The 23,620-nt window shown below is 41.6% G+C and overlaps 1 protein-coding gene across 1 annotated transcript in view; it reads right to left on the bottom strand.

Moving 5' to 3' along the window:
• Positions 1–800: 800 nt before the first annotated feature.
• Positions 801–23,620, bottom strand: part of ULK4 (unc-51 like kinase 4) — a 238,106-nt gene continuing 215,286 nt past the window's right edge. Inside the window, exons 36-37 of the mRNA XM_085309970.1 lie at positions 5,021–5,109; positions 801–1,961 (exon numbers count right to left, since the gene is read on the bottom strand). Coding sequence (XP_085166096.1) covers positions 1,877–1,961; positions 5,021–5,109 — 174 coding nt within the window. The 3' untranslated portion in view covers positions 801–1,876. The remainder of the gene's footprint in view (positions 1,962–5,020; positions 5,110–23,620) is intronic.

The raw sequence follows: 23,620 nt of genomic DNA, 5'->3' as shown, positions 1-23,620 counted from the left end.
CCTAAAGAATACTCATCATTTGCTGTGTAGAGTCCAAATGACATGCTGGAGTTTGTCCCCCTTGAACTGATGATGCCTTGCTAAGGCTGGTTCCCCAGTACTGGGTCAGGTTTAGCCTGACCTAAGGCAGCTGTGCTTAGTGACTGGTACATATCTTCAAAAAAAAGTGAGGACAACATGTTAGTTCAGGTTCATTAGCACTTCAGAAGTATACTACAGATGAAGGTCCTTAAAGAACTGTCACTGGGTCCAACAGCTTAAACCCTATTTTCAGGTGTCCTCAGTCATGTGCGTGTGTGTGTAACTATCCTTATGTTCAGGCAGCCTCTATATAAATGGAAGCAGGGAAAGTAGTTCATGAACTGCGAGTAACTCCTTGTGCACTGACCAGCTCTCCCCTCCCCAGCCTCTGTCTAGAGCACATAATGCTTCGCAGTGCTGCCTTAGTGCAGCAGTTTGCAGCACATGCAAGGGATCTCAGCAGTGGAAGATCATGGCTTGGGTYGTAGCCCATGGTGATGAGAGCTGAATGAATCCACAGAAGTAAGTAAGTGGCAGCCTGCAGTAGCAATCTGCCTGCACGTGCTGAGCAGTGCAYGCTTTTGTTTGTTTGTGGAGCAAGTTGGTGCCACTGTAAGCAGAAGCCAGTCTCCTTGCTCAGCAGCCCTGCTTCATTTCTCTTGGTCATGCTTGCAGTAGAGGACTGTTACTATAAAACAAATGCTACCGAATAAAAGCCACCCTGCAATGCTTTCTGCAATGTTTTCCCATGTCTAATAACTTGCTATAATTCCAGCTGGTAAGCCATGAAAAAGAGAGTTTATTATACTTCATGTAGTATGAAAAAACTCCAGTTAAAAAAGTACAAACTAAAGTCATTTTATTTGCTTTGGGTTGTTTACTTGCTCATCATCAGTCAGAACTGGTCTCTCCAAAATTAAGCTTATAATGGCAACTCTCAATAAGGAAACAGCCTTAGGTGTGGCAAAACGTAGTTGCTGCTTTGAAAGATAAACTTCACCAAGAAAGAGAGAAGCACCAGACTTACCTGCTTTTAGTTCTTCTAGGGAACWTACATAGAGAGAAAAGCGATGTTACTGCTTTATACTGGCATTAGCTAGTTCTGGAGGGCTCTTAGATTATCGAGACCTTTTATTGTGGATAAATGACAAAGAAAAGGTAGAATTAGCTCACCTGCTCTCAAAGAGGAGAGAGATGGCAGGCAGACTGTCAGCTGAGAACAACACTGCTTCACCAAAGCAGCTTGAAGCTGTGCAGTGCTAGGCAACAGAGGTACAGACATTCTTGCAAAAGAGCCCATGGTATTAGGTTAAAAACTTGCGCTAGCACGCTTCTGTGACACATACATACCCAAATACTTAGCTTTTGTGTGCTCACAGGGTTGATTCTGGTTGTGTGAGATGAAGTAAATTGTGGTTAAAAGTATTATCTAGAGCTAGCCAGAGGCATGAATGAGATGACCCTTTACAATGAACAGCTATGGCAGTCACCTGATGTAAAAATTAYATATGTATATCCTGACAGCTTAAAATGATGAAACATTTTGCTCATCTTGTGAAATAACTATACTGTTACTCAATTTACGCTTTTCAAACTCTGAATGTCAAATAAATACTTGAAATACATAATGTCAACAGGTACAATAGTAAGGATTCACTCTGACCAAAAAAAGGGGGGGGGGGGGGGGCGGCTTTCCTTCTTAATCATGCATACACTCATCCACAGCTAAAAAACTCAGCTTGCTGGCTAAATTAATTAATTAAGTCTGCCCAGCTCATTTGAAGATGTTGGTACAGGCCAAAAGTGCTGAGCAGATAAACAACTTGTGCATTTCATCAGCCTGGTCAAAAATGGTTCACTCAGTCGGCTTGAGCTTTTCATGTCCCACTGTTTTCAGAATTTCAAATGCCAAGGAAGCAACAGCAACATCAGCATGGGATCTGGGAATGAAAAAAAAAAAAAAAAAAAAAAAACAACAGTAGCGCGTATTAGGTCTTTTCAAGGGAAAATTTTTTGTTTAAATCCCACATCATTGGTCATTATTATTATATGCTAGAAAATTCTTACTAGCCATTCAGTAACTTCACTAAATCCCACTTTTCTGTTAAGCAGCAATATGCAGCTAGCAATTTTGTCCTGTAGCGACTGTGTAAAAAGGCGATCCTTTCAGTAAGATCCTTTCCACAGTAACTGCTGCCTTCCTCAAYCACCTTTGTAAAATAGAAAATATAATTTATTAATTATGCCCTTCCCCCCCTCCCCCGCACATACACRTTCAGCCTGATTGATAGACGAATGTCTCTGGTTTGGTTTTCACCTGTACAGCTCAGTGCAGTGCTGCTCAGCATGTGGAGGCAGCACCACACGGGGTTTTGCCCACYTTGTGCAAGGTGGATTGAATGCCCTACCACACACAGCACTGCATGTTTTAGATTGAACAGGGTGAGCCTCCCCCTTTGCTTCCTTGCCTATTTATTGCACACATTTTGCCTAGTTCTTTTCTGCCGGAAAACTACTTGCCTTTTTTTTTTTTTTTTTTTTTTTTTTTTTTTTCAAGCATGGGAACAGGGATCTAACACAACATTGCCAGTCCACAGAAACAAGATGGTATTTATAGGCTGGCATGCGTTGTCTTTAACTCATGCAAGTACACTAACAGACCAGTTTGCAACCGCCTCTGCTTCTGCTAATGACAAATACCTAGTGACACTCCGTATTTTGAGGMGCACAGAGCAAATCATGAAAGCCAAATGATCAGCCCATACCCTCTAAGCAAATTTCGTAATAAAGCAGCAGTTCAAATTAGAAACTGTAGTTATCTAAAACAAATTCATCTTGGCAACGTTCTTCACTGAAAAATAGMCGGCGAAGTTGCCACATGTTTAAGTTCAGATTTGATTTGCCATAGCTCGAAAGCAGAATGGGTTATATGTCACTCTAAAAACAGTCTGTTCTGACTTGCTGAGAACATATAGCAGAGGAAGAGTTTGACAATACATGGCTGCCACATGGCAGCAGGGAAAACCTAAAGCAGTTTGCTGTCTAAGCAATATCCCGCCGACAGCATGTATGCTGCTTGCTGGTACATTCCTTCTGCCACACAGAAAGACCAGAAGATTTGAAACCTGTCTGTAAAAAAATGGGCAAAGCAAAAACATTCCTCAGTCACTTTAACCCAGTGATTATATGTGGGTGGAAGGTCCTGGAAGTTTAGATGACTCAGAGGATGGCTTCAATCCGGGATCTTAGTTGTAGCCTTCTCTAAAGTGTTTCTGATTCTGCATGCAATTCAGAAAAAGCTTCTCAATGGGGCTCACAGCACAGCTGAGACAAGGGGCCAAGGTTTTTAGGAAGGAATATGCTAAAAAAGACAGCACACAAAAGAAGGAAAATTGGAGGATGTTAGAACGTCCATAACCTCCATAAACGCAAGAGCCCAATTCAACTAAAACTGATCAGTTTGCTGATCCCAGGCTTTCCTGTTGCCAGTTCATCCACAACCGAATCCATTACAGCCCAAAGAGCCTGGCAGCCTCGTGGTTTCCTCAGCAGGCGAACAGGGACATGCGTTCCTGGAGATGGAGAATCTCTGAGCTCTTTAGGGTTTCTGTGTTGCTGCTGCCGGGCTGGAGCTCAGCACAGCAGAGGAACTTGGCTTACCATAATGTACCAAAACACTCACTACTGGCTTCAGCTAGAATTTGGTGTACTGAGCATATTGTGTCAAAATCAGAGAAACTGCTGTTTATTTGGGGCTTTCTGTAGTATTTGGGGTTTTCTTTGAGTACAGAATGTGTAGATAACAGATAAGTAGAGGAAGGCAGGAAGGAGGATTTAAAGACAACTACAGAATAGGCTTTCTAGTGCATCTGAGACTGAAATGCCATGAAAGAGAGTGAAAACAAGTTCTGAAAGAGGAAAAATTCTTCTTTTCCCACTGTCATTTTCAGTGGTGGGGCTAATCTTGCCCTCGGAAGAGCTGCTATTTTGTTTTAGATAGATAATTTAAGGGGTCATACAAAAAAAGCTTGAGTCAACTGCTGTGTGATGTGGGTGGGATGCAGATGGTTCATGCCATGTTCTGGTAGTCTTCAGTGAGCATCTCCTCACACTCACCACGTCCTGACCATTTCCTCCTCTCATCTGCCCATATCCCCTTCCCTTCTAACACAGCACGCACCCGGCCGTAATGCTGAGCAGCCAATTTTCTCAAACAACTGGCCCATGTAATGCCTGCACCAGGAGCACAAAGAGCACTGAAAAGATTATTGAAGTGGTTCAACTTTTACACTGCAATTTATCTGTGCATTTTATTTCAACCAGGCCAAAATGCAGCCTCTGTCCTTTTTTGAAGGACAGAGAACAATTATAATTTGTTCATATGTCCAAGGGGGACGTACGATGAACAGGGATGAGGAAAACTCCAAGGGGGATGAACTGAGGTTTGGCCAAGGTGCTGGGAGCAGCACCTCTGTTCTTGTTGGGAATGCCATGGCATTCCCCAAAGTCTTGTGCCCTCCTGGAAAAACAGCAGGTTCTTCAATGAAAGCAATTCACCTCTTTGGCTGTGCATTTGAAAATAGTCAGCTTTCAAGTGCACAAAGCACAATTACTTTAAAACAAAGCACTAACAGGGTATTTTGCAGCCGGCCCACTACACCAAGAAACACTGACCAGAATGTGCTTACGAGAAGGCAAACTGTTTGGAATTAAAAAGAAAGAAAGAAAGAAAGAAAGAAAAACTAGCCACAGGTGGACACGTGCTTAGCCGGGCTGGGCAGCACGTGCTGGCGAGCCACAGCCGGGGATCAAAGCGCACCGCAGCAGCGGCAACGGGAAAGCGGAAAAGCTCTGAAGGAGTCTGGGGGAGAGCAGCGCGCAGGAGGGCCAGAGGCAGCAACACGAGAAGCTTGTACCTCACCGGGGGTGGTTACCGGCGAGGCTGTGTCAGAGGAGCCCGCGCAGCCCTGGAAACTCCTGCGAGCCTGAGGGCGCTCACCTGGCAGCTTGGGCCAGTCCCTCCAGGGCCTGGATCAGAGCATCGCCACTGCTCTTCAGGCTCTCCCGGTGCTTCGCGTTTGAAGTTACCTGGAACAAAAAGAAAGAAAGTTATCAAAGGCTTTGTAAGAAATTCCGGTGTCATTTTTTTTGGTGGGATAGAGGAGAGGGAAACAAGTTACAGCACTTGTTACAATTGTAAATGGAACGTGACAGTAACGAGACCCCAGGGAAAGCCCCCATTACTGAGCAGGGCTGAATTTTAGGCAGACTCTGTCTAAAACGGCTTGGTTTTGTTAACAAGATTCTCTCTGGTTCTGGGTCCCTGTACATGTGAAAATTTTGCACATCACAGCCTGCCAATCCTGACTTCATATTTAGTACCAGTGCAAATACAAGACCCTACTTATTCTGAATTTCAAGGAGATCTCTGGGAGGCAGTCGCTTTCATCTCGTCCCTTGAGAGAAAAACCAACTAAGCCTCCACCAGCCTCTACGTGGGCTTCACCTCAGAAGACTCGGGTTAAAAATCGCTGCAACGCTAGCGATCGCACGTTCGAGTCCCCTCCTCAGCCATCAGGAGCGTCGCCTGCTCAGAAGGCCCCTCTGCAGACAGGGCTACGCCGGGCTGCGGCTTCGCGCCCTTCTGTGCCGACCACAGTTGGTCAGAGCCGACCCTGCCGCCCGTGTTTAATCATCTCGCTGGTCTGTAATGACCGCTTTGCCTAAAGCGGCGGGACCGTAGGGCCACAGGCGCCCGCGCCAAAGGGAATGTCGCACAAAATTGCCTGGCGGCGCGGCGCAGACGCTGGCTGCTTGACGGGTTACTGAAGCAGCTCCCAAATCTTGACAAATCGCTGAAAAACGCGTGTGTTCCTGCTTGCAAAGGTAAGTACTTCTTGGGCCAAAGGGAAAGGGAAAAGATAAGACCAGGGCGGCTGATAACACTGACACCTGAGGAGTTAATGTTTGGGACGACGACCCTTAGTCCCCAAATCCGGCGAGGACTTTCAAGCTTCAAACGTGCCACCACGGCAGGCTCTGCTCACCAYCGACCAAGCGTGCGGGCGCTACCCCTCTAGGCCTCCCCCTTAAACCACAGGGGGCTGCACTTGGAGCTGCCACCCCACCACCGTTAACCAGCGCTGTCACTACTCCTGCGATCACAGCTTCCCTCAGCTGCGCAGCGACAGGGACCAGCGACCGGTCTGGAGTAAACTAAAATCTATCCTAAGTGCCGGAAAAAACCTGCGCCCCCACTACCCGAGCACAAACCACTCGTAAATCCTGATTACAGGTCATCAGGCCTTTTTACTCTCTCGAAGTTTATAAACGAGCCCTTCGATTTTTATTTCCGTAATCCGTTCTGCTTTAATTGTCATCCTGTAGATGCAGGAGACTTTTGTATCGCTGTTCTGCATTTTAGAGCTGAGACACGCTGAGCTGATCGCCGCAGTAAAGCCCTTTTCTCGCTCAGCATCTGCAACCACAAAACCTGGGGTTTTCTTCCTAAAGAGTACTCGCGCCCGTATTAAACACTTCGCGTAACTCCTGCAGCGAACGCGCCGCTGCCACGTGCTTTGCGCTTGCCGTGTTCATCCCCGTGTTTCTCCTGAGGGAAGACGGGGTCGGGGGGAAGCGGGGATCACGCCGTTACAGAACGGCTCATGCTCCGTAAAACTGCGAGGTGAACTGAAGGCAACACAGATAACCCTAATTCTAACATATCCCAGCTCTCAGGTGCTGGAATTTGTAAAACCTTCGTTTTCTTTTGACAGATTGGCCTTTGTGCATAACACACAGAAAATTCAAAGTGTGCTCCACCGAAAAATCTTGTACAAAATAAATTTTTAATTCTAAAACGCTCCATTTCAATCGATAACTAGGTCCAGCTGAGTAACAGGATCTGACCGTATGGCTGCCCGTGCTGCAGCGCGCCTTGTGTCAGTGTTAGGAACACAGGTCCGCGGATACAACACATTTGAATGAAAAGGATTAAAATGGTTTCATATGCACCAAATCCGTAGTGGATACAAACAGAAGGACCTGGGAGGTCACCTCAGCAGCAGCCTCCCTCCTAGACCGCAGGGCCGAGGGCAGCTCCCAGGCAGCGGCGGCCTCCCGCGACTCCCACCCGCGGCGGCCGCTCCTCTGCCGAACGAAACGCGTCGACGGATCCCTGCGCGGCTGAGGCGGGACCGCACGGACGCGGCCCGTCAGGCCTCTGGCGTCGAGGTATTTTAAAATCAAGCCTAAAGCAACCCGGCGTTTACAGGACAYGTTTTCCCAGGGCGCAAGGAATAAAAGCTCGGGGCGGGGGGGGTTAGGTCCTCAAGGGAGGCGGGTTAGGTCCTGCCTCGCGTAAAAGTCATGAGAAATACCGGCCGATCTCCGGGATCGCTGCTCAGTGCTAAGAACAAGCATACGATTTTACTCACGCGCTCCCTTTATAACAAAGGTTCACCTTCTGTCTTCATTTTGTTTTGTAAATGAAAATAACGATAATGAAGAATACCATCAACAATCCAACTATTTGAAACGCATGTATTTTTCACCATTTTTTTTTATTTTTTCCTTCTACCCAACATCACTATGTGATTTATCCATACCAGTTCTATCTTTAAGAATTCACTTAAACTGGTTTAATGATCTCTTGTAATAATGCTGATTTATCAGGGCCGGCTACAACACATATTCAATGACAAAATCAATAGCTATTCTTTTAATTAAAATTGTAATTGAATCTCAGTGTAGTTATGCACTCATTGCAATTTAATAAGAGTTTCAAAATGACTTTTCTTTACTAAGCTGATAACCATTCAGCAGCTTTCCTCTCTTCAATTTGATTAAACAAGGATGACTTATAAAGAATATTGTAATTGATATGAAAAATACCACTATTTCCTAGAATTTAGAATAGCTGTTCAGGTATTACAGCAYTGCTAAAGCTGAGTGCTGGAAAAGACATGACATGAAACACTCACTGGAAGAAGATCTCTGCTCATAAATGAAGGAGCCTTGGATTCTCGGCGTAAGCAGAAGTGACTTTTGTGATTCGATTTTCAAGAAAAGGCAAAAGCTAGAATTAGTCAAACATGGAAATCTACGGGACAGTCTGTTTTCTTAAGGACTCTGGTTTCATAATACTGAACTACTTTCACCGAGCAGTTGTAACTACCGTTCTGTATTTTACGACTGAGTTAAATGTCCTAAGAAGTAAACTACTCTCTCACCATTTTGAAGGACAAGAAATTCTCCTGCTTTGTTGGGATTTCAAATGAACTGTAAGCTCAAATCTGAGACATCAACYGTACTGAAATTGGGAAATAATATATTTATTGGATAAAATAAGGAGTTTTTTCAATTTGAAACAATTTTTTGGTTGAAAAAAGACCTCAGGAGGGCATTTAGCTGCACCATCAAATGTTTTCTTCTCAAATAAACAATTACTTGAGATGTTTGCCATGTTCTCCCTCAACAGATTCATTTTTACGAGCTATCACTGTGTTTGTGTACACAGATACAAGCAAATCACTTCGGAACTGTTTCTTCCCACATACTTAGATTTTTTTTCTTCCACAAGCGCTGCTCAGTATTTTAACCTCACAAAGGGATGCTTTCTACTTTTTTCTCAAAATTGAATATAATTAAGCTAATTATCTTCGCAAGGACAGTTAGCTCGTGTTCCCACTGGACCTAACCAACACTGACTGAGAGCAGCCACACAAGTAGGTTTCCCTAATAAAAAATGAGGCAGCAAAGAGTTAAGCATACTCCTACTGCCTGGTAGGCACAATTTCAAATAATGTCTCCATAGTAAGTGCTGTCCCCTGAGTTTAAAATGTGCCTCTCAGACTTCTCCTTCCTGCCTCTGCCTTTTACTGGCTCAAGGGACTGCCAGGAGGACGCAGAGCCCTTTCATCCCTAAAGCTGCTTTTTCAAACTCAGTCCGGCTCAGTGGTTACTGAAAGTTGAGGGTTATTCACAGCTGCTTAGTGTGACCTTATTCTCATTTTTAAGAAAAAAAAATGTCATAAAACAGCRGTGTTAAAAAACATCACTACAGTCAACATGACAGCCCCAGCAAAAAAGTCAATGGGTTGGTAATTTTGGAAATGTGGCACAACGGTTTGGTTGGAGCAGAAAACTTGCCAGTATTGCTGCCCATCTTGTGCCTATCCCAAGGCATTTAATGGTACTTCTCTCCCCCCAGGTTGTCAGCATGGAGCTGTTTACAGGCACTGGATGCAGGCAGAAGCACTCAGCCTTCCCGCGTTACAGCTGAGCACTATAACTAAGAATATACTACAAACAGAGATGCTCACCTGAGCAAGTCCATGTGACATAAAACTGATGGCCCCACTGATCACGTTCAAACTTACTAAATACAAGTATTTCTTTCAAAATAAATCCCTCTGCTGGCACATAYGTGAGGCTGATATATCAAATGCAGCAGTAACCGTTGTTCTTTCTGCAGCGCTGCACGCTTCAGCTTACAGAGCAACGCGGGGCAGTGAAGGGCCAGAGTCAATAAAGGATGGGGAGCCTACAAAGCAGATGCTGCAAAGATCGTGTTTCGGTGTCAACCCCTAGAGAGGGATCCAGAGCGGAGCCCTAGATACCTGCGTAGTGCACGAGGAGACCTTAGTTTCAGAAGGACGTGAAAACCTGCATGTTGAACAAGAATCTAGCGAGATTCCCATCCCYCTCTGGAGCTGAAACTGCTAAAACAGCAAACGAAAACAAATAGTCCRGATGGCAGAGACTGAAACTCCAAACCTCACCCTCTCTTCTCAGTGCCTCTACTAGGCTGCAGGCTCATCGGCTCTCTTGCAGTCCCCCCGCCACACACACACACTTTTTGAGGCAAATGAACCTTGTTTTCTTTGCAGCTGTGGCACAGTTTCGATGGGACGAGGAGAGGCAGGGAGGGTTAGAGGGTTCCCATATAACTAGCAAAAAACACAAGGACTCTGCTGGGATGCAAGAGGCAGTACAGCTCTCCAGATCACTGAAGTCAAGTCTGATCTCCCATTTACCAAGGAAATGCCATCAGGCCAATGTTACATTGCTCATAAGATTTTCTTAAAAAAACAAAACAACCCCCAAAATCCCAAATATCTTCAATGGCCTTTTGTGAAGCATTTAATACAACATTTGTTAGACGTGCGCTCRGCAGGTAGGTGGCATTGGCCCCATCAAAGGGCTTAGGTCTAACCAATTTACCAGTTATTTAGTGAAAAACTAAGAGTTTTTCACTAAATATGCCAGGCTATGCAACTGCAGAGAAGAAATACCCAAGGACAGTACGCGCTCAGAAACACTGTACACTCACTGGGGAGGCCACCAGTTATTCTTGCTCCCTATAACGTACAAGAACCCATTCTGAAAGGGTAAAAATATTTCTGATATTCACTCCATCACAGTGTGCTTCCTTGCAACTCTTCTGTCTATAAATGGTTTAATCAGAGAGAGACAGACACATAATGTGTATGTGTRGTGGTGGTGGTGGTGGGGAGACACAAATCAAGTTGGACAAGTTATATTTATGTTACTAATTGCCAACGCATTTGAACAGGCCTGTGCAAGGCTGCTGCACCATAAAAACAAGAAAGCATGAGTGATCCAGGTGTGYTTTGGCAAGCACTATACAGTCATGTATTTCAGACACACAATTACCTGCTTGTTTTCACATGTATTTGCAAGATCTGAAGGCCACAAAGTCTTTGCATCTGTGACAACAAACCTACATCAGACAGCACAGCTCTGATTTTAGAGCTCGGAAATCTTTCTTTACCCTTTATGGATAAAATTCTTGCTCCACTGAAGCCAACAACAAACTCCTTTGACTTTGATAAGGGCAAGATTTCATTCTACGTGCTTTGTTTCTTTTGAATTTGTACGTCCATGCAGGTTTATTCCAAGTTCAAAGTAATTTCCTCTGGTAACTTGGAAACGTACCAGCACCTAGCAGTCTGCAAGCCAAGCTGCCTCAAGGACTACGCACAGCACGAGAAGGAATGGCTCCGCTCCCATGCACCGCAGAATCGCAAACCCATCTTGGCCCCTTCCTGACACTTTGACACTGTTCTCTGCCCTTCAACATATATATAGCACACACAGGCATATCCCATGGTTTTTGTAAAGCTATAAAATTACCAGCTCTAATGGGCATTGTCTAAGCGTAACAGAAGATTTGTAAAACCCAGGTTAATTATTAAACTAGAGAATGCTCTCCGTCTTGTTTCATTTTTTGATTTTGTTTTTATTGTTAACATTGCTCTCAGCTCATTTTGAGGATCTACAAAATGTCTTTATAACCCAGAAAAATATCCATCATTGCAGTTTCTATTCTAACTATTGAGTTTAAAATGTCCAACTTGACAGAACTGGATAGGACGATCTCTTTTTATCCATGAGAACCAGCTGTCTACAAGAACCTTATTAGTGGAAGTAAGCTGCAGTCCTACCTGGTAAAAGGTGTCTCAAGGCTGCTGTAGGAGACTTCCATATAGGGTTGCAGGGCTGACAAGTCACACACGCCCATAAGGAAACACAACATCAATATGACTTTAAAAGTAAACACTTGCCACCCTGCTGCTGGTAATCTCCTCTCCAAACGCAAATTCATCTGCCACCAGAGTGCCGCTGACTCCCTGAGGTACCACTTCAGACTAGTTTYACTCTGTGCCAATGATAATCCCAGCCTGCCTTTTTCACCTGTCCACAAGCATCGGCTTTAGCGAGACGGGGCCACATACGGAGCTTATGTACTCCTTGCAAGCCCCCTCTGGTCGCCAGGCAGCTGCCTGTCCTCACCTTGCCGGACTGACGAGACCACCACTGCCCAGGCACACATACCCCTGACGCCCTCATATGATTTCCCCCTTACAGAAGGAAAAAGGAAATCCACTGGAATTACTTTTTATGACCACATCAGGTGCAATTTAGGCTCAGATCATACATTTATGTTCCTTYAGAAGCTGTGATAGAGGCTGCTCTTATCCATGACAGAGGCTTCTAGTTGCCTTAGATCAAAAAAGACTAAGAGCATTTATGAAAATGTATTGTAAAACAAAMAAACAAACTAAAATTCTCTGCATAACTAGATTTTCCCTGAAGTTCATCACTCTCTGGATCTGAGAAGGTTTTCAGATTTAAACATCTTTCATAGTCTCTTTGTCAGTCTTTCTCCTAAAATAACTTCTGACATGTAATCCCCAAACCCTCTTAAATGTTGACCCCTTTTACCAGTGCTGGCATCTTTTATGGTCCTAATAACTCAACTCTTGAAAAAGATCCCTGAATTCTGTCATCTGTCAGACTTTACATTTCCCCAGAGAGACACAAGATAGTCTGACTCCAAAATTCTTCTTTGGAGTTACATCCAACTTTTACCAGTATGCTCCATGGACTGGGGACGGCCTTCGTTTCATGTACACAGTACCTAGTATAATTCAACCTGTATCTTTCCCTGGTGCTATGACAATTCAAATGATTTGAAATATTTGTAAGAGTAAGAATCATTACGACAAATAACTTGTCTTCTCACTATTGGGAAAAAAATAGTGACATCCAGCACAAATTTGGAAAGTGTTGACTTTTAAATTGCATTTACCTCACACAAGAAGCACACAAGCAACCAAACAATTACCAGTTTCATAAATACTTATGTATGTCAGGACACAAACACTTGAGTAGCCATGCCTGTGATGCATGGTAAACCATGCAGTTAAAGTTTATTGTGGAATTTGAATTTTAAAGCATAAAGCCTCCAAAAAATAACACTTCCAACTTGACATTGTCCCTTGTCTTGCTTTAAAATGCTACTCCTGAAAATAAGACTACTATGCTTTATTGAAGCCAGAGCTAGTTGAGTACATGCTGTCAAAGTTTTTCTTATACAAATCTGTCAGTGCAATTTAAGTCTGATCTAGTACACACAATTGCTAGCTTCCCTTGAGAAGAACCCTTCTATACCTCAGAAGATGTGGTGCATTTGTGACATTGATTAACTTTAACTGGAGATGAAGAAAAATTGGAAAGCTCATGCTGAYGTGCTTGTAACCTGGACTTGAACACAGAACTCCAACAACTAAAATTCTGTAAAGCTAGACTTAATGTCTTAGATATACTGTCCCAGGAATAGTAGAGATATGATGAGACATACTGAGAATTAAAGCAGATTATGAAAAATGCATACTTAAAGACTAAAAGGAGCAACAAAATCTTTTTAGAAAATCACTGTAGGTGATGGTTGTAAACAAAATACTAAAGCATTAAACATTAATTCATTTGTAGCCTCTGCAGGCTACATGCAAACTCCCCAGTTTCTAGAGACACATAAAATTTGGATATAGAACCCTCAAGGTTTTCTTTAAGTGCCAAACAGGGACAGAGCCCTTCACATACTGAAAAGAAAAGAAAACTTAAGCCTGAAGATTTTTTATTAGGAGAGAAAAACATCTTTATATTTGTGCTTTATGTAAAAAGCAACTAGATGTAAATGACTGAACAGGGATATAAGTCTCTAAAACATCAATTCTGGGGAAAATTACACTTTATGTAATGGTTCAATTTCCATAAAATTGTAAAAACTGTCATAAAAACAAATGGTCTCCCCAAATCTACGCTTGCTTACTGTCTTGTGACAGATGGCTGCAAGTGCCTGGCTGAGAGCAAACAGCTAGCCAGTGGGTCCTTGCTGACGTCTGAAGAACCATTTTGGTCTATTCTTTTTTTTTTTTTTTTTTTTTTTTTTTTTTTCTTTTCTTTTCTTAAGGAGCCCAGTTGCATTTAGGTATCTTTACAGCAGCTAGTAAGCCATGCATGTGCAATTACAGAGAGGAGGTCAAAAGGAAGTAATAGTGACAAGTCCAACAAATGACCCAGCTAGGCAATCTCAACAGTATTGCACTATGTAAAATTACAGTGCACTGAAACACCAAATGAGCACAGCGACCCTTCTGTGCCCACCGAAAACAATGAATTAGAATTCYGTAACAAAAACAACAGTGATAGTCACTGGGAATTACACTGGCCTTGAATTATGAATTAAATAAACAGGTAGCAGGTTTCAAACCTGCCAGTTTCACTGTGCAGCCAGAAGCAAAACACCTGTCTGTGTGAAGAGAGAGCGTATTTCTCATTGCTGACCATGTCAGTACTGTTTTTTTTTGGTCAGCTTCCATATCTACTCATAATCGTAGTGGGCTCCCAGCACCCAAATACCAACACAGTGCCAGTCCCTAGAGGGGTCTCAGAAAGTGAACACGTTCCTCACAAGGGGGTAAGACAGTTCCCYGCAGAACTCCTGGGTCTATAGTACTAGAGCCATATGGAATAAAGACTATTCATTCTTGCTGCTTTCTGAAACTAAGAGCAAGTCCCATACTTGACTTTCTTCCCCTCACTGTAATTAAAGACCAGCCATTACAGACTGACTCAATACTTTAATGTCAGAGTAATTGTGAAAACAAGCATCAACAAAAGTGTCAGCCTGAATCTGCACTTAGCACAGACATATGTATCCTTCCAGACTTACACTACTTATTCCAAACAAACAGAGAGAATATCTCATWAGATTTAATTTAGACTGAATAGTGCAATAGGCTAGCTATAAGCAAGCTCTTTCACAGCTACTTCAGAGATCAGTCCTACTGATTCCATCTCACGCTGCAGATGACCATAATTCATCAGCACATTCATGTTTTGGTTTTTGTCAGTATTTTCCTTTTCATTTTGTTATGCTTGGACTCCTTTTGGATGCTTCGTCCCATTTACAAGACCTGCCGTTACCATGATATCAAGCAGTTAGTGATTTGATGATTTTATATCCATTTTCCCTTCCTCCCTTCAACTCGCATATGCACACACACACACTTGCCTGATTCTACCACAGTTTCATTAGTAACTGATGGGAAGATTCCTGAGCAGTTTTCCTATGCTTTTACCAAATTATTGAGTCCCAGCTCCCAGCAGCCTCAGTATGAGAGAAAATCTTGCAGTTGTCCCCAAGATAATACTATTTTATCRTTCTTTATAATCATACTGCAAAATACAGATGAATGTAAACACTGCAGAGTTTCTTTSCTGCAACTGTAAAAACAAAAGTTCTCTTAAGACTAGGTTAAACAATTTACAGCAGAAACTTGCAAASAGAAGATAAAATACAAATCACCTTTTTCTCTCAATACAGAACTGTACAGTCATCTTTATCAGTTGCTGTTTCTGACACATATGAGAAGGGAGCAATAAGGATCAAGCTCTTCAGCCTGGCAATCTTYTATCAAAAGTAAAAGATACAAAAACTGCAAGTCCAACATGATGTCACTAASTAGTGACCTGAATGGCTATACACTGTATTACTGTAAATAAAAGAAGGCAGGGAAGACCAAGGCTCATTTTATTTAAGGACAAACTCAAGTAGCTGGTAACTCATCCCTGACAGTATAAAAAGAAGGGCAACACAGGAGAATTCTGCATACTTTATGGCAGATGCAACAAGGGAAAGTTTTGTCTGTATAGCTAGTGGGCATGGAAAGAACAATTTTTTCCTAATGCAACTGCCTCAGTGATCACTAAAGTGGGATAAGGCATGGGTGAATACATCACAGTGTCAAGAAATGAATGTACCAGCTACAAAATAGCTACTTAATTTGTTCTTCCTCTCTGAAGAGAAGGTTGTGCCTGGTACTATGTTACCCCTCAGATATTCCAGTTTATCTTCTCCAGTGGGTAGTTGAACAAATTTATCTAAATTACAATCATGCAATTAAGTAAACAGTCAATCACAAGTATTGATTTAAAGCAGTTTAAGAAATTATCAAACACTAGCTAGAATATGAAATCTATGTAGACGCACTCACTAAATTGCAGCRCTAAGTGGGTTAGCTAAGACCACCACTGATGGTGATTTCCACTAACCTATTCTACTCCATCTTGTAAAAGACTCAAGCTGTTCAYACAGTAATCTGTGTTCTCAGGTATGGGAGCATTAACTTCAAACTGAGGGGGCAATAGCTCCTTCAGCTCGATGATACCTTGACAGAGGTCCTTATTTTAAAAGCATAGTAAATACTAAAATTCGGAGCAAAAATTGTTGTTAACAGAGGAAAGATGCAGCATAAAACTTTTAATTCATTCTAGTTTTTATAAAACATTAAAATCAAGACTAGTTATACCATCCATTAGCTGTGTTGTCCAAAGACCTTGACAAATGGGTTCTCATGGGTTTAGCTGTCATGGTTTAAAACCATCACACTGCCCCAACTGTCTGCCCCATTTCATTGCCAGAAATTGCTGTCCCCCAAGACAGGAATATCTGTTTATACCTCRTTTGCCCTGGTCCACAACTTAGTTTAAACAGCTGACAAAGGTGGGTCTGCAGCAACAAGCTGAGCTACACCATGGTTCACATTCTGTTCTGCTGTTCCTCCTGCTGAGTGGGGACAGCTGAGAGGCAGGACAGTGAAGTGGAGGTGGCAGTGGACCAAGCAGGGCAGCACAGCTTCCCAGGGCCTTAACCGTGAGCTGACAGTCTTGTCATTAAAAGGTTAAGAGATGGAAAGACAAACGGATAAAATTTCAGGGCAGAAATATATCCACAATAAGGAGAGAGCCTGTTCTTTCACAAACAAACTCTAACAAATTCCTAAAGGAGGAAAAAAAAAAAAAGCCTTTTGCCTATAAAAGGTAAAGAGTTTAATTTGGATAGGAGAGCATTCGCTGGAAGACAAACTGGCTCTTCTTCTTTGTAACTTTGTAATCCAGCATAGATTGACCTTTACATCCTCATTTTGATGCTTATCTTGAACAAACAGTCTAAAAGTTAATGTCTACAGAGAAAAAAATTAGAGAAGTGACTTTTCTGTAAAAGTGTGGGGTGAGTGCTAGTGAAAATTCTAATAATATGAGCCTAGCTGTTGCGGCTGAATGAGAACTGGCTGAGTAATGTGTTGTTTGTTTGGCATGAAAAGCTTGCTGAGACAAGTTAAACTTCGATCTTGAATTCTATGATTAAGTCTTTCAGAACTAAATTATCCTTTGTGACTTTCGTTATCTCAAAATATGTTATATTTGAGTATCAGCTGAGAAACAAACTTTCTTATTTTACATGCACCAGCTTTTTGCTTTTATCTTGTGCGTGAATTTAGTATTTAAGAAATTAATACTGCTCACTAATTGTAATCATAATGAAYGTAAGCATTCTGGCAAACTTTGCCCACACAGATTGGGAAGTGGCTTATAGCATTGCCACTACTGCAGTCCTGGCTTCAGGTGAATAGACAATCATATTGAACCATGTACAAAACGACTACAAACAGCGCTGCTTTTGGTTATGATCTCATCAGGATGTGAACTGGATATCTTTTACTCTCATTTTCTCATTTTCTTTTTGACTGTGAGAAAAAAAAATTATAAACTACTGTTACAACTAGGTAATACACTAAAAATGCACAGGTTCAAAAAAAAAAAAAAAAGAAAAAGAAAAAGCATTTTGTAACTTAATAAAGCAATTTGTTTTCTCTTACAGGCTTCAAGTTAAAGCCTCTCAGGTATTTTTGCTGTGTAGCTAATTACATCACTGTTTTGAATTTGCTGTTGCACAACTACCATGAACAAGGTGTGCCTTAAAATTAGATGTTTCAGCTTACGCTTAACCCGATTAGTCAATGATTTAAATATTAACACAGCTATGGAAATGAAACCAGACAGATTCTTGGTTAAATAAAGTCATTATATACTCTTACATTGTCTTCCTGCAAAAATGCAAGACTTAACGTTTACAGACCCAGAATGAGCATCTGGATGTTTGCCACAAGATACTGCCTTTTGGTCCTATAACCACAGTGGCTGTCAATTTTATAACTTTGTCCTTCAGGACAAAGTAACTGAGTCACAGTGCAAACTTAATCACGTCATGACACAAAGCCGATGCAATGATCTCATCACTGTTCCAGGAAAAGGAATTAACACAATTCCTATTTACTCTAGCAAATCTAGCTTTCAGCAGATACCTACAAAGGCCCTGACTACATAACAGAGAGAACAAGCAACATAAATGGCAGCCTATTAAGCCTTAAWGTAAGTGAGATAGTGACACTGAGACTTTTAAAGAAGGCCTTGGCATTTTGCCTGATCATTTTTAAATTGCATTTTAAAGGAATTTTGGAGTTTAACCAAAGCTGTGGTCCTTTTTAGTAAGGTTGAAGTACCTAGAAATCACCTTTGACAGGTTAAAAATTATTTTGTACATTAAAGAGGAGATTCATTGCACTAATTCAACCATTCAACTCAATCTAACTTGGCTAGAAGATTCATTTTGAAGCTCTTCAAAAAAGCTCTTCTTTTTAAATAGTATTTTGATTATTTTCCAGCATAGTATCATACATGTAGAAACAAAATCTAAAATGAATAAATTTGACTTAAAAGAATACCTGTCTGATCAAAGCCCCTAGCTCACCTGTTTTTACTATAGAACTGAGTAGCAGGAAAAGTCTTATCTTCTTACATTTAGACTGATTGCTTATAACAACTTGAAGAATGATTGGGGTTATCATTCTAAAACWKCACCTAGGGGAACTGGGTGGATCAAGGGAYTGCTAATGAAATATCGAGTCTTTCACATTTAAGTTGCTAATTTAAATTCAATCCAAGACAAAGTTCCCCYATCTGATGGACATCTGATGATCTGTAGGAAATTAGGTGATGGTCTCACCTTCTCCCTTAGAAGATGCATRCTTTACGAGTGCTGAACTGCCAGTAAAATTGGCACGCTTAGTGGTGAAACCAAGAAATGAATTGACAATGAAACATGAATTAACTTTCATCCCTCAACAGAGTAATATAAGACAAGGCTTTGGCCTGCTGGAGCAGGTTTAGATCATAGTTACTTTCTGCRGCCTACTCAGAGCAAGGGTTTCAGCCCCTAAAGCCCCTAGGGCAAGTTCAAATGAAACATTTCAGTAAGGTAAAATTTATTGTTTAAGTTTCAGTGTATGCATATTGGGCTTTAATAACTTATAATCTATAGAAAGGCCAGTGGTCGATACCGAGTTACTCAGACAATTTTCTATTATGCTCTTCTGCAGGAGCCGCCATTATCCCATGCCAGAACTTAGTACTCTTTAGTCCTCCCTTTTACTTAGTAAAGGCAAATAATAATTATATTATTATATAATTATTAATAATTTCCAATCATTTATTTACTCAGTGAATCTAGACCCTAGTTTCACTCACAAATTACAGTAAATATATCATCTGAATTTACTTACTAGTCACAGCTTTTTTGTTTGCGGGAATGCAGTTYGTGACTGATCACCTGTATGACATATTCCTGTTTTTTTTCCCTGACTACTAGACAAGGTCAGACTAAAAGTCCACTTGCAGGGCCTGAAGCTCTTGGCTCCTCATATATGACATGGCTACCTATTTTGGATGGCCACTCTGCAAACGAAGCCCAGAGCCAGCACAGGGAAAGGGACTGGCCTTGCCCACATATGAATCAGTGGGTTGGGGACATGCCGACTGCAGCAGCAGGAGCAGAGCCTGCTCCGCTCACTTAGCCCTCTTCCTTCTCCCTTTCCTCCTAAAAACTACCCTTTCCAACTCTTAACCTAAGATGCTTCTTCCTCCGGCCCCAAAGCAATAATCACCCATCTGCAGGAAGGGAACCCCTCGGAGCTGCCAGAACAAGGCCCAGTCCAGTGCTGGTGGTAACACATTTAATGGGAGAGGCTACAGGAGTCCTTTGTTGTTTCTTAAAAAGGATCTCTCTATGGAGTTCATTACTCTACTAGGGAAGCCAGCTTCTTCCTCTGCTGAGCCCCAGGACAAATCCAGAGAGATTGCCCCTTAGTCCAGGAAGGAGGAGTATGGGCCCTCTAAATAAATGGAAGATCTTGACCACCCACAGGTGTCTCCTGTCCCTCCATGGCACCACCAAACAAGCTCACTTGGGCGACAGGATGCCTCCCTGCAGCAGGCAGGCACACCTTGACAAATCCACCAAACGCAAGACAACAGGTTCTTGTTATCACCTTAGCCAGAGGCTAAGATGGACACCACAGAGTGTGGAAGAAGTCACCTTGTAGGAAAAAATAATTTCTTTTCCTGATGATCCTTTCCTACTCTTGTACACTGCTTCCCAGATCCCACATGCCCCCAAAACCTCATTCTGCTAGCCATCTCTCTGGAGACACCCATGCGAAGAGCTTGGACACTAATCCYAGGGGACAAATATGGCAAGTACGATTCATAGCAGGGACTGGGGCTCTTTCACATCATTAGAGGAGGTCATTRCTGCACCAATAGCCTCATCCCTCATCCCCTTCAAAACAGCCTGTGTGTAAAGCCAGCCAWGGGGAAAGATAACTGAGACAATTAACATCACCACCATGACTCCTCTCAAAATCCCTAAGCAAGCCCTGGATACGGTCCTCTCAGCTATGGTCCTCTCAGCTGGCAGCCCTCCAGGCAGAAATCCTGGAGGGATCATCACATTAGGGATTATCAGAAAATGCATGTATTTAGTCACCACCTTTTCAGACCTCAGGTCTGAACCCTGTCACCTCAGGAAAGGATGATTCCTTGCTTTCTCATCAGGTCTTAATCCAAGTGCTGAGAAAACATCAGTACCCCTTCTTCTCTTCCCTGCCTAAATCTCCTCTTACAGCTCCCACTGTTCCAGTCTCCACGGGAGACAACTGACAGTCTATCCCACAAAGCTTGGCAAGTGCCAGAATGCACTGAATCTAGAGAAGAAAGGTCTATGTAGAGAATCCTTGCTTCTTCTTGCATCTCCTCTAGATCGGTAAGAAGGGTGTCATCCCATGGCAGGAGGCCGGTAACATGCTTCTCAATACCCTTCTACCTCTCCAAAGAATACAGGTGTGCACTTGCTCCAATTTCTCTCCTGAGGAAGTTGGATACGTGAACAGAGAAACAGGCAAGAGGCTCAAAAGTCTCTGTGGACCCAGAGTTTACCCTCTCGCTCCTATTATTCAATGCAGAGTTAGGCTTGGGTGTGTAAACAGGTGCCTTTAGGATATGAAACCTCTTGCACCAAATGTCATCTTGCTACAACCCTCCACCAACTTTCCCTTCTGATGTTGCTGTAGCAAGAGAACAGGCATATCTTCCCTACATCCCAYCACCTTCAGGCTGAGGAAAAGACTCATCTTCCCTCCTAGCAAGGAAACTAAAACTTCTGAAAGACTTCTAGAAAGCCTTTGTCCTACAACAGGCTATTACAAAAATGATCATAGGCTGGTCTTGGTCAAAATTAAGAGCTGATGACCATTACAGACACTAGGCAGCAGTCCATGAAAGGGGTCAACTTGTCAGAGGGTAGCTTCCTACTCATCCCCAGCCCCATAGCCATTTCGATTGGACCACTGTCCTTGAAGTTATCATGGCTTATACAGCTAGGATGACTTTTCCCTCCATACATTATTCAGTATTTATCATTACTGACTGCTATCTGCAATTTTGTCATCTATTCAATCAATATTTTGAGTTCTCTACAAGTGACCAGAGTAAGGCTTAGTTTTGAATAATTCTGTATCATCAAAAGCCTTTGCGACAGTACTTTCCATCTCTTTTTCCGGGCAATTCATGAATAGGTCAAACATGCAAAGATCCCAGTGGGATTATGACAGTAATCTGTGTTTATGGTACAAAACTAGCCACTTATTATTTCYTATTGTTTAAACTGCTATTAATTTGTGAGAAGAACTTTTCTCTTTCCCATGGCAGCTTAGTTGCTTTAGGAAGCTCTACAGAGACACTTTATGAAAAGCTTTTTAAAAATTCAAGTCCACTATATCAAATGGATTATGATTCTTCACATGCTCATTGACTCACTCAAAGAACTGGAGAAATACGACTTTCCTGTACAGACATCATATTGACTGTTACATAATGTGTTATATTTACCTTTCTGTTTACCCATCCTTTCCTTATTATCATATCTACCAGTTCAGTCTTAACAGAAATCAGAATTAAGTGTCTGAAGTTCTCAAAATGATTCATAGAGCCCTTTTAAAACTTTTAGGATGAAGGCTGATTTTCTTGATAGGCTGCATACCACAGTTACAGGCTGAACAATTTCATAAGAGTTCCTCTAGGATTCTCCAACACTTACTGGCAGGACCARCTGATCTGTTACTACACACTTTATCAGTTTGTTCTAAAATCTCTTTTTATAACACCTTAAATTTAGATAATTCTTTACACATAAAAAACTGATTGAGATAACAAAATTGTTCAACTTCAACTGAAAAAATCCAAAGGTCTGAAGAGTAAGCTTTGTAGTATCTATCAGCGTTAGAATTGCCTCTCTTTTTCTCTGAGGAATATTTAATGCATCCATCTAAAAAAATAAATAAATAAAGTTTGATACAAAGATACAGAAGCTTCTCAAAACCTTTGTAAATAGTGATGAATGAGTACCTTCACTGCAGGTAATACACTTTTTCACTTCATGAACTGATAAATTATTGATGAGGACTGTCTATGGCCATGAAGAATGGAATCTTTATCTCTATTATTAGGTAATTACTTGAGAAATATGCACATTAAAGTATAACCTGGATGACTGAAAGTGTTAAATAACACACTAATCTTCAGCTTGGTAGARCTTCACAAAGAATAATCTAAACTACCACTACAGATTTGCTATAACCTTTTAAGTCTTATCACCTTTATTTTTAAAGATATAAACATTTCAAGAGAGATAGAAAACTGTAGGCATTCAGAAGTCCTCTGACAGGAGCCTTGCCTGGAGGTAGGCAATTTCATAATTGCCTTGTGATAGCTTCTTATGATTTCCCTTGAAACAGCTCCTGGTGAATGCTACTAAAGACAAAACACATAATGACTGTGTCTTACTACATTTCTACTCAAAAACTTTGCATACCAGAGTTATTCTCCTCAATTTCCTGTATAGCRTAATTTCTGAATTTCCTCCTAAAAACAGGAATTAGAAGTTTTTTTTTTTATTATTATTCCTATGTATTTGTAGCAAATAGATGACAAACACACAAATATGATTAACACATCTAGCTTTTGACTCTGAGAAGAAATTCTGAGTGTATCAGTTCTTGTTTAAGAAGAGTACAACTGGGAAGCACTTTTGAAAAGGAAAACAAGGCAGTGCAAAGAACTAAGATTCATAAAGATATTTATGAGAAGAGGATAATTTTGGATGGGTGTGAACTGTAAGAGTTGTTTGAATTGATGTTCAGAGCCAAAAAAAGTAACTCTTTCTTCTTTTTCTAAATGCAATAAAAGCTTGTGATAATGATTTCAGATAAACRTAATAATAATAGTACCATAACATATATAAGAACTAGCATATAATAGCCTTCTAATGAAAAGCAGAAATCTCAGGTTTAGTGTTTAGACTCACAAAACATAAGGAAGYTAAAATTAGAAAATGTTATAAACCTATCTGAAAATATAACCAAAATACTTATGAGAACAATCTGCTTACCATTTAGATGAGGAAAATTTGCTTAATCAAAAGGCACTAGTAATTTACCTAATGCACGTGAAGGAACAAGAATATCATTCCACTGTAATTAGGAGAACCATTTGT

This window comes from Rhea americana, unplaced genomic scaffold, assembly GCF_003343005.1.
Source record: "Rhea americana isolate MKP2758 unplaced genomic scaffold, rheAme1 scaffold_309, whole genome shotgun sequence".
In the NCBI taxonomy this organism is placed as follows: Eukaryota; Metazoa; Chordata; class Aves; order Rheiformes; family Rheidae; genus Rhea; species Rhea americana.
Note: the sequence above shows the minus strand (reverse complement) of the source record. Positions and strands in the feature narration are given on the sequence as shown.